This window comes from Pelodiscus sinensis, chromosome 16, assembly GCF_052426305.1.
Source record: "Pelodiscus sinensis isolate ZL-2025 chromosome 16, ASM5242630v1, whole genome shotgun sequence".
Taxonomy (NCBI): domain Eukaryota; kingdom Metazoa; phylum Chordata; order Testudines; family Trionychidae; genus Pelodiscus; species Pelodiscus sinensis.
The window spans coordinates 36,635,453-36,648,077 of NC_143067.1; the positions used below are offsets into that span (position 1 = coordinate 36,635,453).

At 46.8% G+C, this 12,625-nt stretch overlaps 1 protein-coding gene across 1 annotated transcript in view; it reads right to left on the bottom strand.

Annotated features, from left to right (window-relative positions):
* LCP2 (lymphocyte cytosolic protein 2) overlaps positions 1–12,372 on the bottom strand; it is a 74,667-nt gene extending 62,295 nt beyond the window's left edge. The window contains exons 1-2 of the mRNA XM_014569873.4: positions 12,043–12,372; positions 720–782 (exon numbers count right to left, since the gene is read on the bottom strand). Coding sequence (XP_014425359.3) covers positions 720–782; positions 12,043–12,120 — 141 coding nt within the window. The 5' untranslated portion in view covers positions 12,121–12,372. The remainder of the gene's footprint in view (positions 1–719; positions 783–12,042) is intronic.
* Between the last annotated feature and the right edge of the window lie 253 nt (positions 12,373–12,625).

The window sequence follows — 12,625 nt, forward strand, 5'->3', positions numbered from 1 at the left end:
TACAAGCCAAATGCAGGCAAGTGGGATCCTGGTGTTCATGTCCATGTTTTAAAACCAGGATTTTGGTGTAAAAGCTAAGCCTAACGAGTATGTAGGCTCCTTAACTCTTAGGCTATGTCTACACTACAAGGTTTTTGTGCAAAAACAGGTGTTTTTGCGCAAAAACTGGCAGAGCGTCCACACCTCAAGCACGTTTTTGTGCAAGAAAATCAACAGAATGAGGGCCTTTGCCAGTAGAATTATTCCTCTCCCCACGAGGAATAACTCCTTTTTGTGCTACAGCTCTTTGCAAAAAGGCAGTTGTGGATGCTCCGGAGGGGTTTTTGAGCAAGAAACCCCTATCGGAAAAAGCACAGGTGCTCTGGATGGCCATTCTGTGAATGGCCATCAGAGCTTTCTTGTGCAAGAGTGTCCATGCAGTGTGGACACTCTCTTGTGCAAAAGAAGATGGCTTTTGCAATGCGCTTTGAGGTGTGGATGCACTTTTGCTCAAGAATTCTTCCACAAAAGGCTTCTTGCACAAAAACCCTGCAGTGTAGACTAAGCCTTACTGAAAACATGGAAAGTAAGTTCCTAAAGGCCTTTTCGAATAGCGGGGTTTGACTACATAAGCAACTGTGTCGAAGCATAAAACATACAAGGAAAGCTCTTAACTGCAAACCCAAGGGAAAGCCACGTGACACTTATATTGTGGATATTGAATTTTTTATTGCACTTACCAGAAACCTTTGTCCATTTATGTTGTGTTTTCTGATGACCTTTTCGCAGTCCTTATACTTTAGCTATGACAAGAGAGAAAAAGATTATTGTTACCCACGTGGTAAAATCTCAGAGTGGTTCAGCAAAGCATTTGTGCACAAGTCTAGCTTTAGTCCTTTCCTACTCAGCCAATCAACTTAGCACATGGTGAAGACTTCATGGCCTTGGCTAGTGATTTACAATGCATCTCTCTGTATATTTAGCGTGTCTGTCTGTGTGTCTGTGCGCCCATTTGCTCAAGAACTCCTAAATCGTAAGAGCTAGCACCACCAAATTAGGTGTGCAGCTTCCTCTTACCTTAATTAAAATCAATTTCAGGATATGGTTGAGCCTGGAAAATGGGAAGTGCTGGGAGTGGGGCTATTTTCCACAACATGGAAAGGGAGGGGGTAGGGGAGCACTACCCCAGCTCCTTGGGAGGTGTGGCCACTGGACCAGTACCACCTTTGTCGCCATGTATGGCCCCAGTAAGCTCCTCCCCCTCCCAGTCCCCCCATCCTAAGTTCCCTGCCCTGAGTCCTGCACCTCCCACCTGCCTTAGCTTCAGCACCACCTCTCCCTACCCTGAGTCCCCCCCACACACTTCCCCTGCCATGAGCCCCCCACACCGCCAACTCTCTATCCTAAGCCACCCACCCCCTGCCCATTCTCACCCCTGAACTTTCACTCCAGCCTTCGTTTTCCTTCTTTGTTGACAAATACAGTCATTGAAATTACAAGAGAATATAAAAAGTGTGTGTGTGTGGGGGGGGGGGGAATTCCTTCAGTTACAGACCCAGGAAAGGCCAGGTGCATCTGCTCCCTCGCTATCTTAGGGTGCTCAGCAAAACAAACCCATCAGAGCCAGGCAGCATGGAAGCCCCTGTCTTGTACTGTTCTGATTTGCATGGGGCGGGTCTAGGCTGCCCCTTACTGTGGCCAGCAGCACACCTGGCCCCCTATTGATATGCCACTTTGTTTTCCTTGAGAAAAGGCCCCATCAGACAATCGCTGCACACATTTGAAAACCCCCCCATAAAAACACCGCTCCTTGGCCTAACAATGTACCCACAGTCACCTCATCCAACAAAAGCTTTGGAAAACAGATGAGCTTCACCCTGCACTTTCAAACTGCAGATCTTTTGGACTAGTCTGGAGCGATACCTTCAAAGCCATGGAGGACGAAACAAGGGTGTCCTGCTCCCCACCCCTAGACATCCAGCATTGTTATAGCCAACCCATCCCCTCTAGGCTGAAGTTGCACTTCGTACATTATCGGTTAACTTTCTTTTCTTCGTTATGAATATTATTGGCCATACGGGGGCATCTCCGGCCCCCCTTGGAATGGACACAGCTTGTTGTTCATGCACGCAGTGAAAACACTGTCTTTGTCTCAAAGAGCTTATCCATTAAATACAAGAGCTATGTCTACACTGGCATCCCTTCCGGAAAAGGGATGCTAATGTAGCACTTTGGAATAGGCAAATCCGCGGGGGATTTAAATATCCCCCGCGGTATTTGCATTAACATGGCTGCCGCTTTTTCCCGGCTTGGAGATAAGCCGGAGAAAAGCGCCAGTCTAGACGTGATTCTCCGGAAAATAAAGCCTTTTCCGGAGGATCTCTTATTCCTACTTTCAAGGAGGTGTGTGTCTCTGGGATAACTCAATAGAGAGGGGCACATGGTCACAGAGGATTCTGATCATAATCAGCAGTGGTTGCAGCTGCCTCGCCATTTGTAGGTCTCCTGGCAAAGGAGCGTTTGAGGCAGGACGGGCAGGAGACCGTAGAGATTGTGCGGATGTTTTCAGAGAGCTCCTTACACTTTGGCTATGTCTACACTTGCAGCTTCTTGCGCGAGTAATATGCAAGCGAGGCTAAGTGTGGAATATAGCCGAGCCTCATTTGCATAGCTAATGAGCCACCATTTTTGCAGAAGAGGCTCTTGAGCCAGAAGGAGCTGTCTACACTGCCCCTTCTTGCGCAACAAAAACCCTCTTGCGCAATGCCGTTACGCTGATTATTTTCAGGAAGACCTGTTGCACAAGAAGGGGCAGTGTAGACAGCTCCTTCTGGCGCAAGAACCTCTTCTGCAAAATGGTGGCTCATTAACTATGCAAATGAGGCTTGGCGATATTCCAAATTTAGCCTCATTTGCATATTACTCACACAAGAAGCCGCGAGTGTAGACATGGCCTTTGTGTTTGAACATACCCGGGAGAACATAGTTAGATTTTACATGGTACTGCTCAGCTGTAGTCACAGAAGATAGGAGGCCTTTCCGTTGACTTCAATGGACTCTGGATCAGGCCCAGAGCTGGGTAAGCCCAGTTTGATAAATATTGCTTTCCATAGCCACTTATTCTGCCCTTTGCTGTGGCGAGCACCCTCTGGTACTGGGGCAATTCCCAAGGCGGAGCAGTGTATCTCTGTTATACTGCTCCACAACAAGGAATCAGATTGAAGCTTGTAACTGTATTGCTTTAAAGGCTGATCTCATAGACTCGAAGGGTATGTCTACACTACAGCACTAATTCGAACTAACTTAATTCGAATTAGTTAATTTGAACTAAGCTAATTTGAACTAGTGCATCTAGACCGAAAAACTAATTTGAATTAGCATTTTGCTAATTCGAACTTGCATGTCTACATTGAGTGGACCCTGAACCGAAGTTAAGACTGGCCGGAACCAGTGCCGGCAGGGCATCAGGTTAGGACTTAGAGCGTGGCTGCCTCAGGCTAGCCGAGGGCTGTGCTTAAAGGGACACAACCCCCACCCCAGACAGACCGTTCTCAGGATTCCCCGCTTGCTTGTCTACCTCGATGAGGGACAGCAAAGCAGACCTGTCTTGGAGTGCCCTGAGTGCCCGCACTCGGCACATCACAGCACTCGGCCATCAGCCTGGCTGCACTTGCCGCAGGCTGCCATCCGGGGGGGTCAGTCAGGGGGCTGTCAGGATCCAGGAGGCCCTGCAGGAGAGCTTCCACCCCGAGGAGCCTGCAGAGCCACCCCAGTCCTCCCCACTGGGGACTCGTGCCCCATTCCTCCCTCACCTCCTTCCACTTACCCTTCCCTAGCCCCCCTTCCTGATGTAAAAAATAAAGGACACGTGTTCAAAAATAGAAACTCTCTTTATTTAACAAAACTAGGGTAGTGGGATTAACCTCTGGGGAGCCTGGGAAAAGGAGGTGGGAGAGGGGAAGAGAGAGGGTGGGAAAGGGGAGGGGGAAACCTGGGAGGAGGAAGCTGGAAGGGGGAAGCCAGGGGAAGAAGGAGGAGGGGAAGTATAAAACTATGGTACACCATATCTTCAGTACTGTATACAGATGTGCTCTCCTCACCTCAAAAAAGATATTTTGACCTTGGAAAGGGTTCAGAAAAGGGCAACTAAAATGATTAGGGGTTTGGAACAGGTCCCATATGAAGAGAGGCTAAAGAGACTGGGACTTTTCAGCTTAGAAAAGAGGAGACTGAGGGGGGAGATGATAGAGGTCTATAAAATCATGAGTGGTGTGGAGAGGGTGAATAAAGAAAAGTTCTTCATTAGTTCCCATAATAGAAGGACTAGAGGACACCAAATGAAATTAATGGACAGCAGGTTTAAAACTAATAAAAGAAAGTTCTTCTTCTCACAGCAAATAGTTAACCTGTGGAACTCCTTGCCACAGGAGGCTGTGAAGGCTAGAACTATAACAGAGTTTAAAGAGAAGTTAGATAAATTCATGGAGGTTGGGTCCATGAAGTGCTATTAGCCAGGGGGTAGGAATGGTGTCCCTGGCCTCTGTTTGTGGAAGGCTGGAGATGGATGGCACGAGACAAATGGCTTGGTTATTGTCTTCAGTCCATCCCCTCTGTGGTAGCTGGTGTTGGCCGCTGTTGGCAGACAGGCTACATGGACCTTTGGTCTGACCCAGTACGGCCATTCTTATGTTCTTATGTTCTTATGTTCTAAGCTCAGGGCTCAGGGTCGGGGGTCTCACTGGACCAACTTGATTTTCATGCAAACCTGCTCCTGGGTTTGCATGTGGCCTTTGGTGGCCTGGCTGGCAGCTATCCTGCCCTAGATGGCCACATTCCTGTGCCTAGTGAGGAGATTGTGGACGTTGGAGGCCTCCCCCCAAACCTGGATGAGGTCCACAGTCTCCACACTAGACCAGGCGGGCGCCCGCCTCTTGCAGCCTCAGGCCTCCTGGGAGCTGCCAGCCTGGTCCTGGGAAGAGGTGGAGGGCTGGGTGGCAGCGGGTGTCTGGCTCATACCATGCCAGGTGCAGGGTCTGCTGGCTGGGTGCTGGCAGGCTTGCACCTGGCACGGGCTCCGTTGCCAGACTGTGGCCCTTTAAGGGCTCTGGGGCCGGGAGGGGGGCAGAAGAGTTTCCCTGGCTTGGCCCAGAGTGGCCACCAGGGCAAGCTGGGAAGGGCTAGCCTCCAACTAGTTCGAGTTAAGTGGCTACACAGCCCTTAATTCGAACTATTTAATTCGAACTAGGTGTTAGTCCTCGTAGAACGAGGTTTTTCTAGTTCGAATTAAGCGCTCCGCTAGTTCGAATTAAATTTGAACTAGCGGTTTGTATGTGTAGCGCCTATGAAAGTTAATTCGAACTAACGGCTGTTAGTTCAAATTAACTTTGTAGTGTAGACATACCCTTAGACTTTAAGGTCAGAAGGGGCCATTATGATCTGACCCCCTGCACAATGCAGGCCACAGAATCTCACCCACCCCTCCTGGAATAATCCTCTCACCTATATCTCAGATATTGAAGTCCTCAAATTATAGTTTAAAGACCCCAAGATGCAGAGAATCCTCCAGCAAGTGACCCATGCCCCATGCTACAGAGGAAGGCAAAAAACCACCGGGGCCTCTGCCAATCTACCCTGGAGGAAAATTCCTTCCTGACCCCAAATATGGCGATCAGCTAAACCCTGAGTATATGGGCAAGACTCACCAACCAGACACCCAGAAAAAAGTTCTCCTTGAGAGAACTTTTGTTCTGAAAACACTTATGCAGGTGAGAAACTTTATTTGCATGAGCAGGCTCCAGTTACTCCGGCACACGGGAAAGCATTTTGGGATTCAGGACGTATTAGAGTCATTCTATAAATGAAGGACTCAATTCTACAAACAGTTTCTCCTTGGCACAGTACAAACTCCCATGACACTGGCTGCAATGCAGCTGCTTAAAGTAGTAATACATCTGGAAGGAAGTGTTTTGAATGTTCAGGACCTAGGTTGATTTTCTTAATGATTTCAGTTAAAAATACTATTTTCTGGCTTTAAATGAATTCCAAAATTTACAATTATCAACTTTCTTCCAGAAAAGAATGAGAAATTAGTTGTGAACGGTGTCCCTTTGTTGCTTTCTTTTGAACACAGGTGGTTTTGGAGAAAAACTTTTAGTTTAAGAGCTCTTTTGATCGAAAGCTTTATATGTGGTAGAGGGCTACAGACTGTGTGGTCATTTACACTGGTGGAACTGATGTTTTCTGGACTGGGATAGCTTAGAGCAGCAGTTCCCAACCTTTTCCAGATGGGGACCCATTCTGACAATTCGGGAAGACTTGGTGACCCACGGTAACTCAAAAAAGGGAAGAGAGACTTGGTGACCCTTTTGAAATGTAATGGTGACCCATATTTGGGTCCTAACCCATAGGTTGGGAAACCCTGTCTTAGAGCCTTTGAAAATCCTCCCTCTGAATCTCAGTTTTGGTAGGGAAAATGTAATGACTGCTTTTGGAAAATGTGGGTGTCAACCTTTAGAACTCACTGCTGCCAGGTATTTTGAGGTAAATATATAAGTAAGATTAAAAAGATGATTCATACATACCCAAACGTATGTTTACACTACAAAGTTAATTCGAACTAACAGTCGTTAGTTCGAATTAACTTAAATAGGCGCTACACATGCAAACCGCTAGTTCGAACTTAATTCGAACTAGCGGAGCGCTTAATTCGAACTAGGTAAACCTCATTCTACGAGGACTAACGCCTAGTTCGAATTAAGTAGTTCGAATTAAGGGCTGTGTAGCCCCTTAATTCGAACTAGTGGGAGGCTAGCCCTCCCCAGCTTTCCCTGGTGGCCACTTTGGGCACCACCACGGAACCTCTTCTGCCCCCTTCCCGGCCCTGGAGCTCTTAAAGGGGCACGGTCTGGCTACCGTGCCCGTGCCAGGTGCAAGCCTGCCAGCACCCAGCCAGCAGACCCTGCACCTGGCACGGCATGAACCAGCCACCCGCTGCCACCCAGCCCTCCGCCTCTTCCTGGGACCAGGCTGGCGGCTCCCAGGAGCCTGCCCGGGGCCGCAAGAGGCGGGCGCCCGCCTGGTCTAGTGCGGACATCATGGACCTCATCCAGGTTTGGGGGGAAGCCTCCAACGTCCATGACCTCTGAACTAGGCACAGAAAAGTGGCCGTCTAGGGTAGGATAGCTGCCAGCCTGGCCACCCAGGAGTAGGTTTGCATGAAAATCAAGGTGGTCCAGTGAGACCCCCGACCCTGAGCCCTGAGCTTAGAACATAAAAACATAAGAACGGCCATACTGGGTCAGACCAAAGATCCCTCTAGCCCAGTAGCCTGTCTGCTGACAGCGGCCAACACTAGGTACCCTGAAGGGGATGGACCGAAAACAGTGACCAAGCCATTTGTCTCGTGCCATCCATCTCCAGCCTTCCACAAACAGAGGCCAGGGACACCATTTCTACCCCCTGGCTAATACCACTTCATGGACCCAACCTCCACAACTTTATCTAACTTCTGTTTAAACTCTGCTATAGTTCTAGCCTTCACAGCTTCCTGCAGCAAGGAGTTCCACAGGTTGACTATTTGCTTTGTGAAGAGGAAACTTTCGCTTATTAGTTTGAAGCCTGCTACCCATTAATTTCATTTGGTGTCCTCTAGTCCTTCTATTATGGGAACTAATGAAAAACTTTTCTTTATGCACCCTCTCCACACCACTCATGCTTTTATAGACCTCTATCATATCCCCCCTCAGTCTCCTCTTTTCTAAGCTGAAAAGTTCCAGTCTCTTTAGCCTCTCTTCATATGGGACCTGTTCCAAACCCCTGATAATTTTAGTTGCCCTCCCCTCTCCCACCCTCTCTCTTCCCCTCTCCCACCTCCTTTTCCCAGTCTCCCCGAGTTTTGGTCAATAAAGAGAGTTTCTATTTTTGAACACACATGTCCTTTATTTTGTACATCAGGAAGGGGGGCTGGGGAGGGGTAAGTGGGAGGAGGTGAGGGAGGAATGGGGTACGAGCCCCCGATGGGGAGGACTGGGGTGGCTCTGTGGGCTCCTCGGGGTGGAAGCTCTCCAGCACACCCCGATTGACTCCCCCCCGGATGGCAGCCTGCGGCAAGTGCAGCCGGGCTGATGGCCGAGTGCTGTGATGTGCCGAGTGTGGGCACTCAGGGCACTCCAAGACAGGACTACTTTGCAAGCGGGGAACCCCTGAGAATTGTCTGTCCAGGGTGGAGTTGGGTCTCTTTAAGCACAGCCCTCGGCTAGCCTGAGACAGCAGCTCCACGCTCTAAGTCCTAATCTGATGCTCTGCCGGCACTGCTTCCGGCCATCCTTCACCTCAGGTCAGGGTCCACTCAATGTGGACATGCTAGTTCGAATTAGCAAAATGCTAATTCAAATTAGTTTTTAGGTCTAGATGCACTAGTTCGAATTAGCTTAGTTCGGATTAACTAATTCGAATTAAGTTAGTTTGAATTAGTGCTGTAGTATAGACATACCCTATGATACAAATTGTGGGACTAATGAAAGAAAGGGGCCTGCACTTGTGAGGGCATAAGACTGGAGACACCTGGATTCATATTCATGCTCCGCAAGTGTACGTCTACTCTGTGGAGCTATTTTAGGATGCTGGAAGTATCCCAAAATAGCTGTTCCGCATCTATTGAAGCAGCCCTTATTTCAAAATAGATTTCAAAATAATGGGCGATGTTTTCCGACATCCCGGTAACCTTCGTTCCATGAGAGTTAAGGGGAATTTCGGAATAGCGAGTTGTTTTGAAATGGGGGGCCATGTAGATAGCTTATTTCATAATTTGGCACTATTTCAAAATGGCATCGAAATAAGCTACAATTTGTGCAGTGCACCCCAACAGACTTACTGTGTGACTTTGGGCAAGATACTCTGTCTCAGTCCCCCTTTCTGTAGAAGGGAGTGTCACGTCTCTCTACCTTCCGTGGTTATTGAGGATGAATATGCTAAAGAGTATGAGGTTCTCCGATATTACAGTAGCAGGGGGCATATATAAGTATGATAGATAATATCAGGAAGCCATTTCACCTCACTTGGTTGTTTCCTCTTAATGGTGATCTAAAACCCTGTGCACCAGTTAAGATATGTGCTTTCCTGATTAGTCTGCTGAATTTGGATTTAAATTTAGTTCTCAGTAATGATAAGATCTGTCTAATTTAAGATATCTCAAGATCTTGGTTTCCTTCTACTACACAGCTAGGCAGGAACAAAACAGTTGGAACTAGAACACTGCAAAGTTGGTGGTTTCACTTCTCAGGCCCACCAGCGAACGTTTGCTTTGGTTTTGATCTGTGTGCCTTTGCTACCCATGAACTCCACTTTGCATTTTGGTTTTGAACTTGTCCCAGCTCCCCCAAACGAAACCCAGTGAAAGCGATTGAAACCATGAATTTTGCATGGTTTCAATACCAAATAATAAACTGTCCCCGGTTGATCATATCCACTTGAAACTGGGTTGCTGAAATGGTGCGAAAGTCTTCACAAACCTTTTGGATTGACCTTTCTGCACTGTAATGAAGGTTTTGGAATTTGTTGTGAACATGCACTATAGTCAGCGTGGTAACACAAGTAAGTGTAGATGACTATTAAAATCTGGGGGAAATGATGGAAAATGAATGTACAACTGAATATATTTAAGATGCTGTAAAAATGGACCAAACTCAACATTTACCTATAGCCTATGCAGTTTTCCTAGCATCAGTGAGATACCAGGGAGCAAATCAGCACTGAGTTTTGCCTATTCTTTTAGAATCATAGAATCCCAGGGTTGCAAGAGACCTCAGGAGGTCATTGAGTCCAGCCCCCTGCCCAAAGTAAGACCAATCCCAACTCAATCATCCTAGCCAGGGCTTTGTCAAACCAGAACTTAAAAACCTCTAGGGATGGAGATTCCACCACCTCAGTAGGTAGCCTATTCCAGTATTTCACCATCTTCCTAGGGAAATAGTTCTTCCTAAGATCCAACCTAGACCTCCCCCACTGCAACTTGACACTGTTCCTCGTTGTTCTGTCATCTGTCACCACTGAGAACAGCCTCTCTCCAGCCTCTTTGGACCCACTCCCTTCAGGTAGTTGAAGGCTGCTATCAAATCAGGGCTGGCCCACAACATTTTGGCACTTGAGACGGGGAGCTCAAATAACACCTCCTTGTCCCCTCGCGTGGGCCAAAACTTTGAAAGGTCTCAATTCTGCCTTCTTCCTGTTCTACTTCTCTCATGGTACTGCTCTGCTATCTACATATGCATCGGCAGCAGAGACAATTTTCTACACTCTGGGTCCTAGTGACACCCCCTTCTACACTCTGAGTCCTAGTGGCACCGCCCTCCCCACACACACACAGTCTGGAACCTGAGGCGGCCGCCTCAGTTTGCCTCATGATAAGGCCAGCCCTGTATCAAATTCCCCCCATTCTTCTTTTCTGTAGATTAAATAAACCCAAATCCCTCAGCCTCTCCTCATAGGTCATGTGCTCCAGCCCCAGAATCCCTTTTGTTGCCTCCACTGGACTCTCTCCAATGCATCCACATCCTTTCTGTAGTGGGGCCCAGAACTGAACACAATACTCCAGATGTGGCTTCACCAGTGTGGAATAAAGGGGAATAATCACTTCTCTAGCTCTGCTGGCAATGCTCCTACAAATGCACCCCAATACGCCATTTTAAATGCCCCTCCACACCTCGGCGTGCAAAATCCTCTGCTCTGCAAAGTGAAAGTTAAAAGAACCAGCAATATCCAGGCTAGTGCATTTGAGGAAAAGCTATAGATAGAGAAGGGGGGAAGTGTCAGAAGCCCAACCACCTCAGCAGAACAGAACAGATGAGGAAATGAGATGAGGGATCTTTCTGAGATGTGGAGGAAGGTCAGTGGGGATCCTGAGGCAGGAAGAGGCAGTGGGTAGCAGAATCTCTTTTTATTGAAACCTGCCTCTCCAAAGAATTATGATTATCGCTATGGATATTATTATTGGTAAAGGCTTTCAATTTCAAAGACAAAATATCAACACAGGCAATCTACAAATAAAAGCAGCTGCATTGAGCTCGGGAAGGGATAATATTCTATGTATTCTATTTATTTTGGAGGAAAGAATGTTTCTCATTTCTCCCCCTATGCTACAAAGGAATCATTTTCCTTAGGCACAGTTCCTGTCCTCCTCACCCAACTACAACATCACAAGGAAGTGTTCTGCATTGTTTGTGTGAGCTCAACCAGACAAAATCGCTTCCAGGTCTCATTTTCCAGCTAGCATGGGAGTCTTAGTTCATCACCTCACTTCAAAAGGACGGCTGTCCATGATTCAGATCAACTCTCCTTGAATCTGGGCACCCAACTCCCTTCTAAAAACCCCAGTCCAGATGCCAACAAACTCTTTTGTGTGTCCACCTAACCAGGTTCAGCAGCTCTTTTGCTCTGACATCCTTGTTCAAAAGATTGGAACGTCTGGAGCGACCCGTAGATTGAGAATGTCACCTCTGCTAAACACTATCGATTTTAAACCAAGCCCTGTCACATAACAAGCCTTTGTAATGCTAATTAGGAAAGCAATTCAGTCCAGAGCAGAGTTCATGTGTGCATCTTCATTAGTGAGGGTCTTTAATTATGAAAGTCATAGGAATAATTTCATTGGAGAGGCCTTATGAGATCTGCATATAAAACTTTCCTACCTTAAAAAATAGGTTTACTATGTTTAGCTTCCTTAACTCTTAACTTTTATGGATCCAAACTGCATGTAACATAGCAAGGCATTGGTACCAAAGATTATAGCATTTTTTTTTCCCAAGAAACAATTGATTTCTCTTGCTATTAATTTAGAATACATTTTTCAGGATTCATTAAGGACTTCATTAAACCAGGGCAGGTATAATGCCTTTATGAAGTGCATCTGCCATGATTATTCAATAAAGATGATTTTATATGATGTATGTAGCAAATTCGGCTCTTAGGGTAAAAAGTTTTTTTGGGGGGGAAGAGGGAGCAAGAGCACAGAAGTGTTAAAGCACCTTGCTGCTCCTCCATACTAGGACAAAACACAACACAACTTACTTTCTTGAAGTAGTCTGCCAGGTCATCTGGGCTCCAAGCAATCACCATTGAGCGATAGGGAAGGTTTTGTAAATCCATTTCTGTTCTTCTTTCCTAATCAGCTACAGAATTTTCATGCCAGGAGTATTAATGAGAGAGCCATAGATTTCCAGCCTGTGGCTACCTCCAGTAAATTCAACAATCCACTTGCCTAATAAATGCCCCAGGCTTTTGTTAAACCGTCTTGCTTTTTATTTCTGAGTTATGGTGCAACAATATCCAAGAGAGCAACTGCTTCCTCTAAGTACAAAATGGTCTCTTCTCAGAAAACTTGTCAGCGATTCAGTCTCACCACTTCCTTTATCTGAATCTAAATAAGTAAACAAGGAAGCACAGCAACACATTTGAAGTATGCTGCCTACTGAATATAACTGTAATCCTTATGAGCTCTAGTTTGCAGGCTTTAATCTGGGGAGCGTGTTGGGTTTTTTTCATGAGATGTCCATACCAGTAGACTGGTACATTGGCTGTGGAGAATTATGTGGGAATGTACACATGTGCATCTATATTCCCACCACCAGAAAAGGCTGTGGGGGTTGGATTC